A 19866-nucleotide genomic window follows, 5' to 3' on the forward strand; every position below is an offset into this window, starting at 1 on the left:
AAATAAAAATGTCCTGCATAAAATCTAGATACAAAGTAGAGAAAATGATGAGTGAATTTTTTTGGTTAATAGAGTGATGTTGCGATTTGCGAAATTTACCTGGTGAAAGACGGCAACAGTGGAATTGTAAGGAATTATTGAAATTGAACTAAAATGAAATGAGAAACATTTGGAGGTTATGTTTTCACCGCTACTGATAGGATGGGAATGATAACGAGTGATACCTACATAAAATTAGACTCAAATAACTGAGTACAAAGTTTTTAAGCACTTCGCACCATACTGCCTGATTATTTTTAAGTTTCTGTATTTATAAACGTTTCATTTTGTGTCTCCCCTCTTGCTTATGTCTATATAGTGTTGATCATCAGTCGACTTGCTCGGACGGAACTGAATTGACACTATGACTGTTTTCCATTTTGTGAACTGTCTGGCTTTGGCCTGTGTACCTTACTATTTCATTTACAAATATTCAGTTGTGTAAGTAAAACCATTCACGCTCTTAGCTTCATCATTTTTCATGCTTCTTTCAGAGCTATTTTGTTTCCAAGAAGTAAGTACCAGAAAGATGGCCTTGTGAAAATTTCGTTGTCGTTCGTGATTGCTGCGACATCCACCAAATCAATACTCTGTTAGGTCCCACTAAATGTTAATTTTTCCAAATAATAACAACTGCTTAAAGTTCCCTCAAAGTACACATCAGGATAAAGCCATCCAAATGTCACTGATTTCAGAGGTCTACTGACTTGTTCTGTTCGAGGTCTGTTCAATAAGAAACCAGATTTTGATTGTAACTAGCCCACTGTGCGTCCGAATTAAATTTTCTTGGACTTTCCTCATAGCTGAAAATATATTTAAGAATGCCACATTTATAAATTTGAAAAATCTTAATTAGGTTTGTCGGTACAAGGCTTGAAGTAAGGCAACCTCATGAATGTTCTGCGATTTTCATGTTTGACCGAAGTTGTCGCACTTTTTTGTCTCGCACTACCATTTTCAACCCACACGGATGATTGGAGTTTCATCTTCATATCGTGATGGTACACCCAAGTTTCATCACTGGAAATTATCCTATCCTAAAATGTAGGATAGTTGTTAGAACGTTCAAGAAGCTCCAGGAAAATCGACACTGCTGGATTTTTGTTCAGTGGACAACAATCGCGGGATAAGTATAGCTGTGACTGCGAAACTGTATGTGCAGAGCCTTCAGAAATATCACGGTGTACAGCAAGCTCGAAAATCGTTACATGACCATCTTCGAGCACTTCTGCCCGCTTTTTGTCAATGTCAAGTGTCACGTCAATATCTTCCGTCAAATGTCAGTTGCTGTTGATGGTTGATTCCTGTGCACCTCATCTACGACGGACTTGTGACAACTTTTGAACCTTTTAAATCACTTGAAACACTGGGAACGACTCATACGATGATGTTGGTAAACTTTACTTAGCATATTTGAAGTTTTAGTGCCGGGGGTACTGAGTCTAAAACGAAATTTAATGGACTATCAGTGATTGCACCAAAATAATCGCAGAATCCACCTGACTTACTCGTATTTAAGGTGACTCAGAATGAGCACTGATCAAGATTAACAAAATCTGTGAATCTAGCGGTCTCTAGTATGTTATCAGCTATCAGGAAAGACCAAGAAAATCTAATTCGGACGCATGGTGGGCTAGTTATTACCAAAATCTAGTTTCTTATTGAATAGACCTCGTAAGAAAATTGTTGCTAACTCAGATTGGAGACGTTTACTCTGCCTTTTAACCCTGCATAAAACAATTAATACTCAATTGTTCAAAAATGAATCCTCAAAACCTCAACCTGTTGGTGGCCTGGACCTTCTTCAATTTTCAATTTTCCGAAATAATGTTCTGTTACAGGTCGGAATACAGCTCTGTATGGAAATGCGTTCAAGCCGGTGGCATTTACGTCTTTACCCAGCTGTGCAAGATGCTGGTTCTTGCAACGTTCTTTCCCACCACAGACATTAGTGGGTCTGGGTCTTTCGATTTTATTGGTGTAAGTACACATTTTTATTTAAAATTTAAGGTTTCCAAGTTAGCCCAAAAATATTGTGAGTTTCAGCAGACCTTAAAATTTAATCATTTTTCAATTTCGCGGGGAAAACCAAGTCAAGAAGTTCCAAAAATTAAAATTAGAGTCAAAGTTTTGAACTCTAATGCGCACCAGCACGAAACTGAGGGGGAGAGTGCTCAGCTCAGGCAGTTTGCATCGGAATATTAAGTTGGAGTCACGTCGAGAGATCTATACCAGTTTGGGCCTTTTTAGACCTCATCAGTAGATCACACTCGGCAGTGAACCAACGCTCAATTATATTCCTTTTATTTTGAGCTCTAAAAAGTTGACATCCTTTTCGCCTTACACTTGATACACCAACTTGAATTGTTCTTCTTTTAGTACTTTGCTGTGTTATTGATCAATTACATAAATGAATAAATAAAATATATAAATGTAATACATTCGGATCTTTGCAATTTACAACAAAGTAAAATCGTGAAATTTCTACTCTTTCACTAGGCTCTTGTTAATAATGTTTTTTTCTCCCCTTTTTTCCTCCAGGAGCTTTTAAAATCAATTGTTGACATCTCAGACCTAGTTGGTCTTTACATTGTCTTGCGAGGAATCCCTGGCAAAGGTCATGCCAAAGTCTTGACGGCAGGCGTTGGTTGGGCAGGAGCAGAACTGGTTTTCACACGTTTTTTGCTACTGTGGATTGGAGCTCGAGGAGCTGAATTTGATTGGAAGTACATCCAAAAATGTATTGATTCCAACATCAACCTGGTAATATTTTTACATTTTCAATTTTGAGCCCTTTTAAAATCCATGTTTGCCCACAAGAAAAAATGTCTTACTTTTCCTGTTATTTCCCTAGGTATGAAGAGCTATGTTGTGGTGTCACCAAATTTTGTTTAATCGATGCAGATACACTATTTTGTATCTTCAATCACATCTGTAGAATCACTTTCTTAAGATGTCACAACAAGAAAATTCAATTTCCATAAAAGCATCAGAAGTGTTCCTGCTTCATCTTCATGACAAATCAACTCATTGGTCTCCCTTGAACAAACTAATTTAAGAAAAAAAAAAGTGAAAATCAGATCTGACAAACTTTTCTGAAGCATGTTGACAAAGAAGATGCTTTTTGGCTGAAATGACTACAGATTGGGCACTCGTTTTGGCTTTATTGCCTGATGCTTCCCAAATAACAACTGGGGTCCGTAATCGCATGATATTTTGAGCGGAAAGAAGAATCGTTCCTTTAAGATTTTTTGAGGAACCAAGTATGAGGCTGATAGATAAATCGTTCTACAGGTCTATATTCATCCGTCAGGTGCATCCCAAAATTAATAAGTCTGCTAGGCCTGTACACCTGATGCTGTCACCACCAAGACCATTGTGAAATTCCTAAATTACATATCTAGGTTAGCAGGTTGAAGACTTCTTGTCATACTTTCTGAAAACTAGTCAACATGAATTCTATAAAACTTCCGTGACCTGCCTTCTCTGTGCAAAGAAAATTCTGTGGAAACCTCAAGGAAAAGTTTTGATTTGTTCTCCATCAAAAAAATAAAAAGGGAGTGGAGAATTTTGAACACTACTGGGAGTTTCATGGTCGTACTGTTAGGTATGCATATCAGACGGTCTGATAGTAGATGAAAATGGGAGGGAAAAAGAAAGGAAAAAATCTCTCAATAATAATAATAATAATTTTTTTTCTTCCTCAGGTTCAGCACATAACAACTGTCACCCTGGTTTGGCTTTGGTCGAGGCATAATCTTCCGCGACCTTTGGCACCCATCATCTCAGTTCTGTTGGGGCTCAGCTCATTCAAACCTTTCTTTGCAGAATTGATCATGCATGCTGCTAAACTTGGTCCTTGGATCTCTGTACTCTCTCGAGCTGTTTATACTATTTGCCTCTCAATGGCGACGCTCCAAATCTATGCTGGAAGTGGTATTAATCTTGGATCCTATTGAAGTATTCTTACTTTGAAGTTGTGGGTTGAATGTCTCCTTTGCAAGAATATAGCTCGTTATAGTACCGAATAGTTGGTTCCATATCTTAGAAACGTTTCATAGGTACCAAGAATAAAAATTACTTCAGGATTTTACAATTTCACATGGTTTTGGAATGTTGAGGAAAAAGGATACAAAGGAAACATTATGTCGGCAATGCGGAGATAACTCAGTAAACGATTTAGGTCTACTTGATCTGTGAATAAATTATGTAGTATTTATTGAAATGGAATCAAGTGACATCACCTGTTGCTGAATTTCAATGTAAAATGTACTTTATTATAAAAGAACGGTTAAGCTAATTCTTCAAAAATTTTATGGGATTTCTTTTATGGCTTAAAGAAAATTCTTGGAAATTTTAAAAAATGGTAATTTTGTTCTCTTGTAAACAAATGAATTAGGCAATGATATTTGGCACAATACCATGGCACAGGTGAACATTTCGTTAGAGGGGTCATTCCATCTAATCCCTGCTCACAAGGATACTGCGCAATATTCAACATAGTTGACGCCAATCCGCCAAAACACATGTGACAGGACGATGATTCTAACCACCTCATAACAATCAGCCTGTTTACATTCACATTTTTCTCGCATTGATAGATATCTGCCTTGATTGACCCCATGCTCTCCTCAACTTGCGCACGGAAGCGTCGGCCATGTTGAGCAGGGATTGAATGGAACGAGTCCCCTAACGAAATGTTCACCTGTGCCGTAGTTTCCTCATGGAAGCAGGAAGCTTAAAAAAACGCAAATTTCTTACGCAGATTGTGAAGTTAGAAGTGCATTTCAGAGTTTCATCATGTTCACCTATGAATTTATTTGAAATTTTAAGAAATGATGCAAGGAGGTAGAAAATTTGGTAATCAGTATTTTAAGTATAATTTATTTTCGTTTTTTCTCTGTTTGGTATATTGTTGAATTTCCTTAAAGTCATGATTTATTTAATTCTAAAATGATCGTAATTTTATTCTCGTCAATATTCTTTTAAAGCCTTAGATTTTTCACTCTTGTAGAATAAAAACATATTATGGATGAAGAAAACAGTTACATACTTCTGTTAGTATTTCGACTATTCAATTTATAAAGTGGAAAAAAACACTGTGGAAAGTTTTTTTTTTAACGAAGCAGTTATTTTCTTTCCTAGAAAATTATAGGGAAGATTCCATGCCCCCCTCTTTTAGCGTATTTTTTTTGTTTGCTTAAGGTTAAGAGCCTGTTTTGTAGGATCAAATATCTGTCCAACTTTAATAATCTAAATTAAATGCCACTGTCTTTTTCATGATTTTTAGGGTCAATTTTTCCAGTACAATAGAATGTTCTTATTTCATGGAAATTGCATCAAAGAAGTGGTGTCAATGACTGATTACTTTTATGTATCTTAGCATCAGATTAATTCTTTGGGTCAACCAGTTCACTGTAAGACCCAGAGGACCTCTTTTTTTGCTCTCACTTTGAATAGAACCACAGAAAAAAACAACGTACGTAATATAATTGAATTTCATGCTCACAAAAGGAAGTATTTACTGGAATTATTGAGGAGCCACACAAAGGAGAGAACTATTATTTTGTGATGTAATGAACACACCTGGCTAGACTCAAAGCAAGAGGGCAAGAATGTTGGGCAATGAAAGTTTTTGTCTGTCACTTCGCATCTTAATACAACTAATCCTCAAAGGGGCGTACGGAAATTTCCTCTCCATTAAATACGCACCTCAGCTGGCAAAAATAATGTATAAATTAGAGTTAATGAGGCTGATTTTAGTCTGTATGAAAATCCCTCCTCTTAAAGATTGAGGATTGAAACGAGGATATGTACTATGTACTATTTCATGGTATAATAATGGCAGATGATGAAGCTTTCAGCTTTAGTATTTCATAATTATGAACGTTGCAACGTACAGAAAGGCCTCAATTTATCAAATTTCATGGTACTAACAAATTGATCTGTGCAATTGCAAAATCCATTCATTCGAATTAGCTTGATGCCCTTGAGGGGACCGGGAAATCAATCGTAGAAATTGCAGCCTGAAAAATTGAGGCCCTACTGTACTGCAAAGACAGTAAAATAGAGGCTTTCTTTGTTCCAATTCTCCTTTTATAGTTGTTTTGAGAGCAACATGTCACATTGATATTTCTTGATGCAACGTATAAGTAACGAAATTCCATAATTTTCCCCCTAAGCTTGTGATCATCTAAGACAAACCCTTTCAAAATGAAGGGTCCGAACTAAGAAAAATGTTCTTTTTGTACTAATTGTCAATAATACGATTCCATTTTAGAATTTGTTTCCTGCCAATCAATCATGATAATACATTCCCAGAAAAATTTCAAGCAAATCTGTGGCATTATTCATCAGTTTTCAACCTTTGGGTTCTAGCCTTATTTGGAAAATTTTCAGTTGTCTCAGATTTGATAAATTTATCTTGAGAAAGAGCTTATTAACAGAAGGAAATTTGAGTTCAGCCCCTAAAGAAGACTAACTTCAGCAGTGAAAGAGTTTAGTATTACCTGTTGCACTTTTGTCTTGCTTCAGGTCATGAATTGTCAATGGAATATCATGGATGAGAAAGTAATTTAAGATGTGGGATTTTGTTAGTAGGGTTTTGTAGTTCTCAATATTTATAAGTTAGTGATTTCAATCGCTTATTGTTTCCTTACATTTTGGTCAAGTGAACTTTTAGGTCGTATTATTTCTTGTGTTGAGTGTTTTTCTTGTTTATCTTTGTACCAATCCTCTTACTATTAAATATTTATTACTTTGTGTTAAAAGTCTCCTCTCATTATTTTTGTTTTTGAAAGAAATCCACAATCCTTGTTTTGTCTAAACACATGCAAATTTTTTCTGAAGTTAAATCTGAAATCAAGATAAACTGATTCACGATGATACTGTTAGGGATGCTTAAAAGAGATTTAAAATTCCCAAAAATTAAAAATATTTTTGTTTTATTAATTCATTTAATTAATTTACAAAAAAGACTTGTAACCAGGAAAGTTTTACAAGTTAATACAAAAAAGGGCCTTAGAAATAAAAGTAAACAATTAAAAAAAAATTAAAAATAAATTACATATCTTCTGAGTTGGAGTCTGAGTCTTCCTCCATTGCTGCTTTCGCATACTTTTCTGCATCTTGAAAAACTTTGAGCGGCACTCTTTGATGGAGACCATTTGTGTTTTTGCCAATCCAGCTAAGTTCTAACTCGAATTGCTTATCCTTCAATTCATCATGGACTAAGTAGATTCTGAGGAGGAAAGAGATTTTTAAAATTTAGAGGCGATTGAGAGAGAAACAGGATGTTTGTTACTGACAGTGAGAGATTTGAGTAAGACTCGGAAAATTCTTGCTATGAACTGCTTGACCATATTTTAGTAGAGATTAATGAACCTAATTGAAACGTTTCTAAGTTTCCATCTGTATTTTATTATTCTTTGAGGGATTTCAAATCCTATTCTAGAAAATATCTCTGACACACAGACAGAAATTATACATAATTTCAAGCGATGATGTTGATTAGTTTTCCTGACAAACCGTGCAGGCTAATTACTGAAATTTTGTTTTCACCGATTAACTTCCACTACAACTGGGATGAAATGGACTGGTCTTGGCAGTTGGTTGAATGGAATAATTTTTCCATTGTGTTTTAATCAAATCAGATAAATTCTGTGTATCTTGGTCGAATTCTCACTGGATGTGACTTCAGACTACTGTCTACTGGAGTGTGCTAGTGCTTGGAGGACTGGGAGGCTGATCAGTTACCTGAGCATACATGTGATAGCTAGAACTAGCGTCATTTAATTTGGTAGTTGATAACTTTTGGCTGTCATACATAGTGAACAGATTTAAGTTTCACAATTAGCCGACTTTACAAATATACACAATAATTGCGATTCAGGCAATGCTTTAACAATATAGCATGGCCTGAATCGCAATTATTGCATATATTCGTAAAGTCGGCTTATAGCTCAACTTTTGTTTTCGCATTAAGAGTAGCTGAAAGCCGAAAAATCTTGATTTAAGTTTCTAGGCATGGTGGCGTTGTAGCTTGCGATCAGCTCTCAAAGGCTATTTGACAACAGAAAGAAAGCAAATGCCAACTTATCAAACGTCTTTTTCAAAATAATCTTGAAAAATGCCCAATGAATACTAATCAGTGTGTAAAAATTCGAGATTGCCAACACAGAACTTCAGGCTGTAACTCTGTCTGTACTATAATTCCACTGTTGATAAAAAGTTAGAAACATAGATGTGATAAAATACTACTAGAATCAAAAAAGGGTACTTACATTTTAGCGGCTTCTTTAACAAGATCTTCAATTTTCATATCATGTAATTTAAGTTTTTCTATTTCTGTTTTGGCTGCCTGTTTTGCTTTGCCTACAGCACATCCATAGTAACCCTGTGAATAATATACATGAAACGATCAATACACAGAACATTTTGAGATTTTAAAACCCTAACTCTCTCAAATGATATTAAATATAGATTATTTTCTGAATGATTCTACATTTATGCTGGAGTTTGTTTACTTTTATGCTGGTTTTGAGAAAAAGAAGAAATAAAAATAGGATCTTAGCAACCCTAGAATATGCTAGATCTGAAAAATTTTACCGTATCAATAAAAATCGAAAGAACTGGTCAATAAAAGCTTTAAAAATGTGATTCAAAAGCCAAATTTTATTGATTTTTTTGTCTTATTCCCTTTCAAAATATAACTTCTGTAATTAGTCTTGGATAAAATGTTCCACTTTCTTGCAAATTCAGTATTTACATGAGTACATGACAGCAATTGAACTTTGAAAAAGAGAAACTTACGTAAGATACTCCCGAAGGGTCCATCATGTATAATGATGGTCCATCCACCTCATCCCAGGAAGAGACAAGGACGCTGCAACCATATGGCCTGATAGCACTGTACAGTGTGTATGCATGCATGTACATTGAAACTCGGTCATTGAGGTACTTCAGTGGGATGTTGTTGCCATACTGTGAGCGATAGTTAGAAGCTTCTGTTTTGGCGTTTTCCACGAGTTGCCTGGCATCGGAGATCAAGCCAGAAACAGCCTACAAATAAAAATTATGTTTTCAATCCTTTTTCAGTGATCGGGTTGGTTTGAACACCAGCAGGCTGATTACTGAATCAGAAATTGTCTTACAGCAAATAATTTCCATTTCAATTTACTCAAATCTGGCTGATTGACATCAATATTAAATGATAAAACAACAAACAGAAGAGTAACAATCAATTTGCTGGGTATAATGAGTTAATTTACCCTGATGTCTTCGAGGGATATTCAATATTAACCGACAAGAAAGGAGTTCAAAGTTGCATAGTTTGAGCTTCCATTTTAACATGCGTCAATGGGAGAGCCTTGATTACATCCAAAAATGTCCCTTCTCTAGTTGCCTAGATCCCAATAGCATAATACTTTTGCTGCTAACCATGGTCCATGATATTCATTAAATTGAAAACAACTGGCGGGCTGTGTTAAAAAATGGGAAGGCCCCAAAAACAGGTTTTGAGAATGGGAAGGTTGCAAAAAAAAGGTCTTGAAAATGGGAATGCCCGTTCACGTTAGTAAGGAAATTGTCTTTCTGACAGATGCACTACAATTAGTAAATAAGCACCGCTAAGGCTAATGTTTGCTTAATCCAGTATGAAGATGCAGTGAGTGATATATAAAAGCAGATTGCTTTTATTAATAAAATAAAGAGCTTTAAATTTACCATTCCTATATGTGTATCAACATTGAAAATTCTTGTGTTAGTGCCAGGTTCATACAGTTTGGAAGTGATTAACTTTTCGACAGCTAAGACAACTCCGTCCGTTCCGCGAAGACCAACTACTGTCCTGAAAAATGAAAGATAAAATTGACACATAGATCAGTAATAAAAATCGATTTTCTAGAAAAGCATGAGTCATTCCTTAATAAAAAGACCAAGCAGATAATTTTTTCTGGCTAAATTTTGAGGTGCACCTCAAGACTGCTGCGACTTGAATTGTCACAGGATTTCCATTTACAATGATTCTCTAATCAACTACCTTTGCTGTTACTTGCTGCTGTTTATGAGTGTTTCATGCTGTTTTCAACTATTTTTGCCCATTTCCGAATTACCTCAGCGGTTTCCTGATATTTACAAATGAGATTGACTTTTCAAGCTTTTTTGAGCCAATAGAAAAGGAAAGAGAGCATTTTCATTGATACTTCAAAGTAAGAGATGTAAGTAAAGGGTAGAGTCAGTATGGTGACACAGTTTATGGTAAGGTGCTATGCGAGGGGCAGGTGACTGACATGAGCATCGCACAAGGACTGACTGGTTGTTGGACTCAAACCTCATCCTCACACCAACTGCTACCTCTCTGCTACTAATGCGTTTTGCTTCACTTCATTCCCTCAAACTTCCCCCAAAAACTCATTTAATGATCCATAAATTCAATGATAGCTGGCTGGGAAATTCATGCCACAGACAATTTTTCTTTACATAAATCTGTTTTATTGGTGACGAAAGCATCATGGTAGGTAGGTGGCATTCAAGTTGAAATTACAGGATGCCATTTACCAAATGACCTCTGGGTCCATAGACAAGAATGGCGATCTGGTGTCGCAGAGTGCCCAGGAGCCCTATAAAAGCGACTTGTATGTATGCAGAAGCATCATGGTGTCCTGATATTTGATGATGATAAACAGGAAGTCCCAGGCAAAAACCAGAGACAAAAATCTGGAAAAGTATGTAACACACTTACCCACTATTCTCCACGGCTTTTTGTGCATATTCTACTTGAAACACTCTTCCATCTGGTGAGAATTGTGATGCAGACAAATCATACTGTGAAAAAAAAGGAAAGAAAGGGAGATTAAAAAAGGGCAATATACCTTACATCAATATTTTTCGTAAATTTCAGTTTAAATATATTTCACAGGCATGTGCATTGCACATGAAAAACAAAAGTAGAATTTAACTGTAGCGTGAAGTAGGGATTAAAGTAAAAGAAGGTTTCTGTTCTTTGGGAGGTTGATTTTCACAGCAATTTAAGGCAAAAATAATAGTTGGGCAGGCGAATTGGAGGCTGATGCGTCTGCAGATCAAATTAATGCAACTTGCAAGAACATTTACTCATGAATAAATCCCAAAACAGTAGAGGAATGAGAGGAGCAGTAATTGCATTTGCCCAACGATGAATGTTGCTACATTCTTCATAAATTGCCTCATTAACCTCATGATATATGAGTTTACATGTGCTTTTAAGCACTGTTTGCTGGTTCCATTCACCTGCGCTGAAGGAAACAACAATGCCAAACGCCACCTGATGACTTGACCCTTGTGGCGTACATATCAAACAAGGGTACGCACTTTAAAGATACGGCAGAAGATCCGCTGAACACACCTAATCTTCTTTCACAATTTGGAAGTAAGTAAACACGTTTGGCATGGACGCTACTAGAGGCTTGAAACATCGTCGGTTTTGCATCGATGAACTTTGTGCTAAGGTTCCATAAGTTTAAAATAAGCGTGCATTTGGTGGGTGCACTTAAGATACTATGGAAAATTCGGAACTTCAACAATATTCTGTGAAAATAATCACAGAATGAGAGCATGATCGGCAAAATTTCAAAATTTTGAGGTTAACACAAATACTTCGTTTGTACGGCACGAAAATGGCATAAAAGTAGAGGTGGAAAGCAAAACATACTTACTCCTGTGCCAATAGAACTCATGACGAACTAGTTTGTAAAATTATTTTAATTAAAATATTGAAAAGAGGGATTTGAAGACCGACGGTTCCAAAGATAACACAGCGATGATAAACAATCAGACACAACCACAACCACACACACAGCACAGATAAATACGGCAACGCACACTACCACATACGCATGAAGTTTTTCATTTCTTCCACCTGAGGCAGCACCAACATTTGCATTTTATGATTTTCACCCGGCAAATTCAAATACGCGCAACTAGATCTTGGGAGCGCACGGCACAGGAAGCAAAGTACAAGAGGAACACTTAGCCGATAATACTAGAATCTTCAGTAACTTTCTAGAAATTATACTTTTAATTAGAGATGTGACATAATTATCATGAAGCGATTACATTGCGAATGACGTGAAATTTTGATTTTTTCAAGATAGCTGCGTCTCTAACTGATCATCTTGATATACAGGTCGAAAAAATAAAGACCTATCATCATCTGTAATATCTTCAGGCGTTTCATATTTTCAATACTACAGTGATTATAACACTATGCTAAAGCTGTTAGGAGTGAAAATACGTTTGTAATCAATGTTCATTAAAAGAAAAGAAAAAAAAGCCATACTTAATTTTTAAGTTTGCTTTCACACAAAAGCAAACAGATGATGTTGCTCAGCTCATAGTTGAGATGACATCATAGATTACCTCCACTAGGGACATAGTTCAACTCAAAAAGTTCCTTTTCCTAATAATGTACATTATGGCTTGACATTTTAACCTAGGGTTCTTGAGGGTATTACGAAAAAATTAGCATACCTAAAAGCAAAGAAGGAGATGCTTTTGTGTATAGTTGTACCTTCTTGCTGAGCTGAAAATTGTGCGCTTCCAACTTATGTCCTCTTTTTTTCTCAGAACTCCAGATTTTGAGAAAAAATTTAAATTTTAAAATGGTGACATCCATGGATCCTGGGGTAAAATTCGGCAGAAGCTATGTTTCTACGATTAAAATGAACTATCGATGTGACTGTCGAGTGTTGTCCAACAAAATTATGAGGAGTCTCTTCTTTTTGATTGATATGAATTGCAAACAGTATCAAAAGACATTTATTCGATTATCTGATTGCGATTTAGGTTTAATCAAAAATAACGGTGCCGCTGATTTTTAATGGACAACCCTCAATGGTCATATCGATGTCCCCTTCTGATTGACTCAATTTGACCGTGGATACATAGCTCTAGAGCTTGGATTGATGTCACAATTGTCACAGTCAATAATTACATCAAAATTCCACAGTGGCAACTTCTATACATCTTATATAGGTAGAAGAAATATCATGAATGATCATTAGAAATTAAAAAGAAGGGGAACTTGGATGGAATCCAGAGGAAAATACAAATAAGGACATGAAATTCTGGAATAATATTTTATTCTTTGAAAAAATTAATTTTACAGGCGGTAAATAGTATATTATATACCATTCAAATTTTCATAAACATGAAATTGCAAACCAAACTTATTAAATTTTTCGCCCTTGATCGGACTCTCTCATGGGACTGATACGAGGTGATAAGATTTGATCTGGACGGAGAGTTTGCCCCAGTACAATATACTTGGTGAGAGTTTATCAGGCCTTCTACTCCTTACACAAGTAGAAAGTAGTTTTTGCAAATAGTTGACGACAGGTGACATTATTTGATCTTCCTGTCGATTGTTAGCTTTATAACAATAGCACAATAGTTGGTTTGAGGAATACCTTCGTGTCCCCTGCCAGTTAAAAGCTGGCATCTACGGCGGTCTGTTGTAATTGTTCTTTTCTTTAGTTTGCTGTTCTCTCTTCTTTGAATATACCTGTGTGATATTTGTCTTGCTACATTTTCATTTTTGAGTTTTCTTGTAGCCTATTCCCACTTAAATTATTCTGTGCTACAGTATTTAATTTTAATTTGTTGATAACTCAGATTCCATTTGCGATTTTTGTCTTTTGGAGGAGAATGCAAGACTCCAATCTAATACCTTCTGGACATATTTTCAACAGCATTTCAACTTTGCATCTGAAGTGCTCCAGTAAAAGTATTAAAGCTGATTGAGTCTTCATCATGTATCTCGCTTCATTACTTTTGCCCATTGCTTGATATACTCAATGAATGCGACCATAGGTCAATGTTGAATGGTGTAAGTTCATTTAGCCGAATGAGTTGCATTCATCTTTTTGAGCTTTTCTTCGATTTTATCTTCATCTTTTTCCTTTTCTTCTTCTTTTTGGAATGATGGTCAGATGAATCTGATGACGAATCCTGTAGGGGCAAGAGAATCACAAATATAAATGTAGGTTAGACAAAAACAGAACCGACCAAAAATCATAAAAGATGCATCACACAATCTGGGATAGAAAGATTGATCAAAACCAAAAAAGATGCACCTGCAGGGAAAAAGAGCAAAAGCCACCTTGAATAGAATTCTTTAGGATGAAAGTATATCCAAAGACGAGAGGAGATTGATTTATAAAGCTATTATCAAGAGCATTCTGACCTCAAAGTAGAGTGGCCTGCGAAAAATAATAAGACTTGAATACTGTCAGTATTCAACAGGATGGTAGAATAATGCTGGCTCCACACCAGTTTTAAGAGGCAATTGACCACACCAGTATTTAAACATTTTCACGAAATTATTTTTAATACTTTTAAAGATATTAATCTCCTAAAGGAATCGGTTTCTGATGGACTGGTGTAAGTTCAAAAACTCATGAGCCCTAGCTTCCTGTATGATCAACGAAAGCCAAGGATCATGAGTTTTTGAACTTGCGCTTATCAAACAGAAACCAATTCATTTACTCAACACTTTGAAGGCCCTTTTGAATAAGAAACAACAGAGAGAGGATACAAATAACACAAAGACATATGAGGTAGATTGGAGACGAAACAAACTTGTTTGTGTTTAAAGCCAATCTTCCAAGACCCTTCTTACTTTGCTTCACAATAAACTAGATACTGGATACTGGTAATCTGAAAATTGCTTTCTGATTAACTGATTCTACTTACGCTGAATGATGATGAGCTTGAGGAAGAGGATGATGATGAGTCCGAGTATTTTCTTTTCCTAGATTTTTTTGGCTTCTTCTCTTCTTTTTTTTTCTTTTTCTTGGCAGTCAAATGCTTTTCATCTTCATCTTTCGTTCGTTTTTTCTTTTTTTTCTTTTCCTTTTTATCTACTTTCACTTTGTCAAGAGTTTCTTGCTGAGGGATTTTGCTCATGGAATCGTCTTCATTATCTGATAAAAGTTCATACGTTTTGCCATCAGCTCCCTGTGAAAAATTAAAAACATACAAATTCTATACCCACTCTTTCAGTGCTAGACGAAACTAAAGCAAAGGACTGTTTTGTTATTACATATTAGTATTTTTCTTTAAAAATTTTCTTATTTCCTTCTGAGGGCAGGAACAATTGACAAATTTGAAAAAATTACACAAAATTATGCTACCATGGAAATGATTGGGGCAGCATTTATGAAACAAATACTATCAAATTTAAAGTGATGTGCATGTATTTAAATGAGCCAAAATTTAAATTCATTTTGCTTCACAAAACTAAAGTCAAGTTATCAATGGGAATACGGGTCACTTGAACTCCGTGGAGAACTCATTTTCATAATGTAGGTTTAGTGTGGGAAACTGCAAACATTTTAAACAGACGTCAACACTGTCGAACAGTAATGTTATTTACTTTAATCGCACTGACGTAATCAAGTTGCAATGATTATACTGAACTTTTAATCAAGTTGGTTCCTAAATCATACATATAATATGTTGTTTCTGGCTGTCTTAATACCAGTATTTTAGACACCAGATGAGTTTTCTTCGGTGTGCCTAAGCCTAAACTCTCACTCAACGGTACAAATGGCTGCCCTTGGCATGGGGTCACAATACACAGTAGCTAAATAGGAATATGTCTACAAGATTAGATTAAGAAACCCTTTCAAAGAACTTCAAAAGCATTTCACTAGTGAATATCGCAAATGGTTTTGTTTCTTGATTGGTAATTATCACTCCTAAAGTACTTTTGAGGTTATTTCAAAATACTTCTTGCATTCTTTGAAAAATATCCTGAAATTTAGAAATCATTATTTGATTATCGCATCGTTCTCCAAAGGGATGGTGATTCACCTTAAATGAAAATTGACAGAGACAGAGAAATATAATTTACCTTGAAGCAGTCTTTGGCCAAGTGCCCTCGAGTTTTACACTTAGCGCACGTTACGTTGAAGACAGCATCCAAAGTAATGGCTCTCTTTCTGTTGTAATCTGGACCTTTTTTCTTCCTCTGTTCATCTAAGCTAAAAAATAATATATAAATTAAATAAAAAACAAAACTTAAAGAATACAGAGTAAATCTAATGGTAGGTTGAGCATTATCTGATGGGCAAGCAACTTTTTGTTTAGTAAGCAAAGTTTTAATTAGGGGCGACAATGATAATTTATATACTTGTAATGAGCATATATTGTTTTGTAACATTAGAGAAAGATTACAAAACCTTTTTAACTTTATACGAATCATACCTATGACCTTACTCCTCTCAGTTCACAACACACTAATTTTCAACAGACAGACAAGGGTCACATAAAAATATCTACATTGCAAAAGGGAAAGAGAGAGTGTTCGTTCCCTTGACAAAACTCTTAGTCCGCTGAATCATCATATACACAGAAGAAATTTAATCTACATTCTGTTTCATTGACGTAAAATTTTAGGCAATGCATACTTTGACCAACAGACCCACTCTGAGCTTTGGAGCTTGAAGCACAGCATTTTCTAATTTGACGACAAACCTTTGATCTTTTCCCACCAGCAAAGAAATAACTTTATGCATTTCTTACTAGAGTTTTGGTTGAATCACAAGTGTCTATTGGATGTATCAGGGAATGCCTGCAAGGTATACCTATTATGACAGAGGTGCGACAAGTTTTCCTTCCTAACTCACTCAGGGCCCTACGGTTTTTTTCTAACTTTTTCCTCATCTTCAGGGAATATTGCAAAAAAGTAAAAAGTATGTATGTGCCAACTGAAAATCAAACAATATTTCAGCACATTAAAACTTAACGAAAAGGCGAAAAATATGCACAAACTGTACATCCACCAAAATTTTGGTGCTGATGGTCTGTGCGAAGATACACACAGTAGGTGCTGACTGAAAATTAATGAATAAATTGATATGTTTTGAATGAGAAAGGAGATAGAAAGTTCTGTCATAGGAGACAAAGTCTCTCAAGCAGATTTAGAAATTTTTCAAGTTTTCCATAGGAGTTTTTTGACTTTTAATGACAGCTTTAAAATTAACTTCGGAATGATAAAGAGCATTTCTGCAATTAATTTTGAGGATAAATATTTGGATACTCTCATGCGCAGTTAGAGAAATCCAGAAATCTCCAACAAAACAAGGTTACCAAGTTTTCTCACAAATTAAGTAGCTGGATAGTAGTTGCAATATTTTTTCAAGCAATCAACCTTGTAAAACTGTAGGGAAGGAGAAAGAAAATTTGTAGCTTCTTAGATGTTCCCTGCCTTCATTAACAAGACCTGCAATCCTGCACTTATTGCACCCCTATTCTGAAGCCCTGTTGAGCCAAAAATATTTTGGTATCATGGTGAGCAACAAAATAAATATATTTACAAGAATTTTAAAAATTTCAAATGGATAAAACTTACTGCATTTGAACGCCATTAGGATCAAGATCTCTTCCACTGCCTTGATCAACTACTTTCATCGACAGTGCAATTTTTCCATCATCCTGAAAGAAAAAAATTCTGTCACATAACTAACAGACATTGAAACAAGGCAAATCAAAGGCATCAACAAGACATCAGCCTGGAACTTTTAGGACATCCTTTGTACTAGAGTTCCATCTAGTTACGAGGTAATTCCTAAATCATGCAATAGCCTCAGTAATTTTTTGTAGTTGAAATGCCATTGATTAATATAATTTTCTTTGTTTTGCTGGTTGAGGAGGAATTTTACAACCTCAGAAAAAATGAAGTTAGCAAAATGAAAATGTAAAATTATGATGAATGGCTGGCATCCACCTTAAAAAATAAGACCCAATAGTTTTCAATTTTCTTACATTAATACTGATGACTTTGCACCAAATACGTTCTCCTCGTTGTAAGACTTCTGTGACATCATCAACACGGGTGGACGAAACTTGAGAGCGATGAACCAAGCCTTGTTGTCTCGAGTCAGGAATTCTTACAAAAGCACCATAGTCATGAACTTTGGCCACCTGAAAATAGCATTAAAATAATTAAACTCGGCCCACAGAGGGTTCTGAACAAACTACAGTGGACTCTCGATAATTCGAAATTGAAGGGAATCGGCTTTTTATTCGAATTAGCGAGGTTTCGAAATAAAGAGAGTTCGAATTAAAGAGATTCCATGTGGAGAAATTTCGAATTAGAGAGGTTCGAATTATAGAGGGAAGGTGCCATTTGAATTCGAATTATAGAGGGGCAAATGGACGGATTTACGCCAAAAGGTCTTTAGGTCAAAGTTCAAGCTCTTTCAGACACCCAGATACATGAACAGTTGACTTCGAATTGTAGAGGGAATGTACCGTCTTATTTCGAATTATAGGGGGAGGGCCATATTTACTTCCCACACTTCGAATTACAGAGAGAATTTTCGTCGCAATTTCGAATTATAGAGGGCCACACCAGCTTAAAAATTTCGAAATAACGAGGGGAGAAAAATACATTGATTTTCTTCGAATTATCGAGAGATTTTCAAGGGAAACAGACTTTCCTTCGAATTAACGAGGTTTTCGAATTATCGAGGTTCGAATTATCGAGAGTCCACTGTACCTTGTCATATTCCCCAAATTTACTTAGATTCTAGGTGCAAAATTTCTTTAAATTATAGATAGTTGATTCTTTTCTAATTTTCTACAAAGTTAGTACTTATGCCAATCATGTGACAATTATATCTGATGCTCACCAATTTGATTACTCTTGTGATCTCTGATAGCTCATGGAAAGGCAATTAATATTAATTTTTCACAGTCCGTTAAAAAAAGCAGAAACTCAAAATTAACATAAGCGAAAACTTTTCAATAATAAATGCAATTGAAAATAAACATTACCTCGCACAAAAAGATTGAATTCAAGAGTCCTTCAGTCATTTTATGAAGAGACCGGAACCCCAGTGAGAAAAATTACAAAAAGATTCCAGGATAGCTTCAAGCAGCTCAGCATGCACAAATTTGACTTGGCTCCATTCCAGCACTTAGGTATTTCAAACTATGAAAAAAAGAATTAATTTTTTGAAATTGTTTTGGGCTCCTTTCTTTTCCTCCACTCTAACCTTCCTCAAAGCTATGATTTTAGAGTGCATATCGCCAGTATAAGTCTGCAATCATATATCTCGTTTGCGGTGTCTGAAAATCTCCGCCTCTATGTTATTTTTGTACCTAGAGGGGAACAAATTGACATCATTCCTTGAAGATATTGCAGAATTTTTTTCGCACAGAGAAGAAAAATCACAGCAGTTTTAAAGAATTGCCGCAGTAGTTTTCCATTTAAAAAATAAAGTATGACAAGAAGTCTGCGACTAGCTAGAAGATACTAGCTATCTGGGACAGGCTCTGGTGTTTGACAGTAAAACTGAATCTTAAGCAAACCGTCTGTAAGTATCTGGGCCTAATCGGGATATTACTTCATAGCTCCAACCATTGCTTAGACCCCACCAGACATTTTGCTATACTAAGCAGGTTTATAAACCAAACAAATACGCCTAACATGCTCCGGCTAAATTGAAGGTGGCAGGTTTAAAGTAATAGCAAGTACTGAGAATGATTATTTTTAGATCATTTTCACCTTAATACTTCTTAGAAAAAGAAATCCAATGCGCTTAAAATATGCCAAAATAATCACCTGGTGAGACGGACAGTTTTTGACCAATAATCAGACTTGAATACCTACATGACACACCAAATATAAAAAAGCAATCCTTCTGATAATTATTTTAGGAAGTTGTAACTGAACTGTTGTAAGTAAACTTTTCAAATGCAACTAATACAAAATGCAGGGGCATTGTGAATTGCAATGATTGCAATTTGCAATTTGCAATTTTGCAAATGTTGTCGTTACTT

The 19866-nt window shown here is 35.6% G+C and overlaps 3 protein-coding genes across 4 annotated transcripts; 1 reads left to right on the forward strand and 2 right to left on the reverse strand.

Moving 5' to 3' along the window:
* The first annotated feature begins 179 nt into the window (after nucleotides 1–179).
* On the forward strand, nucleotides 180–6809 carry LOC109032918 (BOS complex subunit TMEM147). The gene is made up of 4 exons (XM_019045265.2): nucleotides 180–480; nucleotides 1881–2019; nucleotides 2581–2802; nucleotides 3747–6809. The coding sequence occupies exons 1-4, from the start codon at nucleotides 404–406 to the stop codon at nucleotides 3996–3998; spliced, it is 690 nt and encodes a 229-aa protein (XP_018900810.1). The 5' UTR covers nucleotides 180–403; the 3' UTR covers nucleotides 3999–6809.
* Nucleotides 6810–6966: 157 nt separating this feature from the next.
* Nucleotides 6967–11889, reverse strand: Prosalpha7 (proteasome alpha7 subunit). The gene is made up of 6 exons (XM_019045264.2): nucleotides 11733–11889; nucleotides 10781–10863; nucleotides 9763–9886; nucleotides 8851–9099; nucleotides 8322–8434; nucleotides 6967–7279 (listed from the first exon to the last, which is right to left on the reverse strand). Exons 1-6 carry the CDS (start codon nucleotides 11751–11753, stop codon nucleotides 7102–7104), a joined length of 768 nt encoding a protein of 255 aa, XP_018900809.1. The 5' UTR covers nucleotides 11754–11889; the 3' UTR covers nucleotides 6967–7101.
* A 1246-nt stretch (nucleotides 11890–13135) lies between these two features.
* On the reverse strand, nucleotides 13136–19862 carry LOC109032913 (zinc finger CCHC domain-containing protein 17). Of its 2 annotated transcripts, none has more exons than XM_019045260.2 (7): nucleotides 19697–19862; nucleotides 18859–19015; nucleotides 17845–18003; nucleotides 17432–17514; nucleotides 15932–16061; nucleotides 14770–15033; nucleotides 13136–14025 (listed from the first exon to the last, which is right to left on the reverse strand). In XM_019045260.2, exons 2-7 carry the CDS (start codon nucleotides 18895–18897, stop codon nucleotides 13933–13935), a joined length of 768 nt encoding a protein of 255 aa, XP_018900805.2. In that variant the 5' UTR covers nucleotides 18898–19015; nucleotides 19697–19862; the 3' UTR covers nucleotides 13136–13932. The 2 variants fall into 2 exon arrangements, with proteins under 2 accessions (XP_018900805.2, XP_018900803.2); XM_019045258.2 differs by having other exon boundaries at nucleotides 19649–19862.
* Nucleotides 19863–19866: the final 4 nt, after the last annotated feature.

The sequence above is a fragment of the Bemisia tabaci genome, chromosome 3, assembly GCF_918797505.1.
Source record: "Bemisia tabaci chromosome 3, PGI_BMITA_v3".
Lineage (NCBI taxonomy): Eukaryota > Metazoa > Arthropoda > Insecta > Hemiptera > Aleyrodidae > Bemisia > Bemisia tabaci.

Coding starts and splice junctions, on each gene's coding strand:
- LOC109032918 (XM_019045265.2), top strand. CDS start 404: ATGACTGTTTTCCATTTTGTGAACTGTCTGGCTTTGGCCTGTGTACCT. Junction 481..1,880: donor ATTTACAAATATTCAGTTGT/GTAAGTAAAACC, acceptor GTTCTGTTACAG/GTCGGAATACAGCTCTGTAT. Junction 2,803..3,746: donor TTGATTCCAACATCAACCTG/GTAATATTTTTA, acceptor TTTCTTCCTCAG/GTTCAGCACATAACAACTGT.
- Prosalpha7 (XM_019045264.2), bottom strand. CDS start 11,753: ATGAGTTCTATTGGCACAGGA. Junction 9,887..10,780: donor AAAGCCGTGGAGAATAGTGG/GTAAGTGTGTTA, acceptor TTCATTTTTCAG/GACAGTAGTTGGTCTTCGCG. Junction 7,280..8,321: donor GTTAAAGAAGCCGCTAAAAT/GTAAGTACCCTT, acceptor TTTCCTCCTCAG/AATCTACTTAGTCCATGATG.
- LOC109032913 (XM_019045260.2), bottom strand. CDS start 18,897: ATGACTGAAGGACTCTTGAATTCAATCTTTTTGTGCGAG. Junction 18,004..18,858: donor ATTCAATCTTTTTGTGCGAG/GTAATGTTTATT, acceptor TGCTATTTTCAG/GTGGCCAAAGTTCATGACTA. Junction 14,026..14,769: donor CAAGCTCATCATCATTCAGC/GTAAGTAGAATC, acceptor TTGCCCCTACAG/GATTCGTCATCAGATTCATC.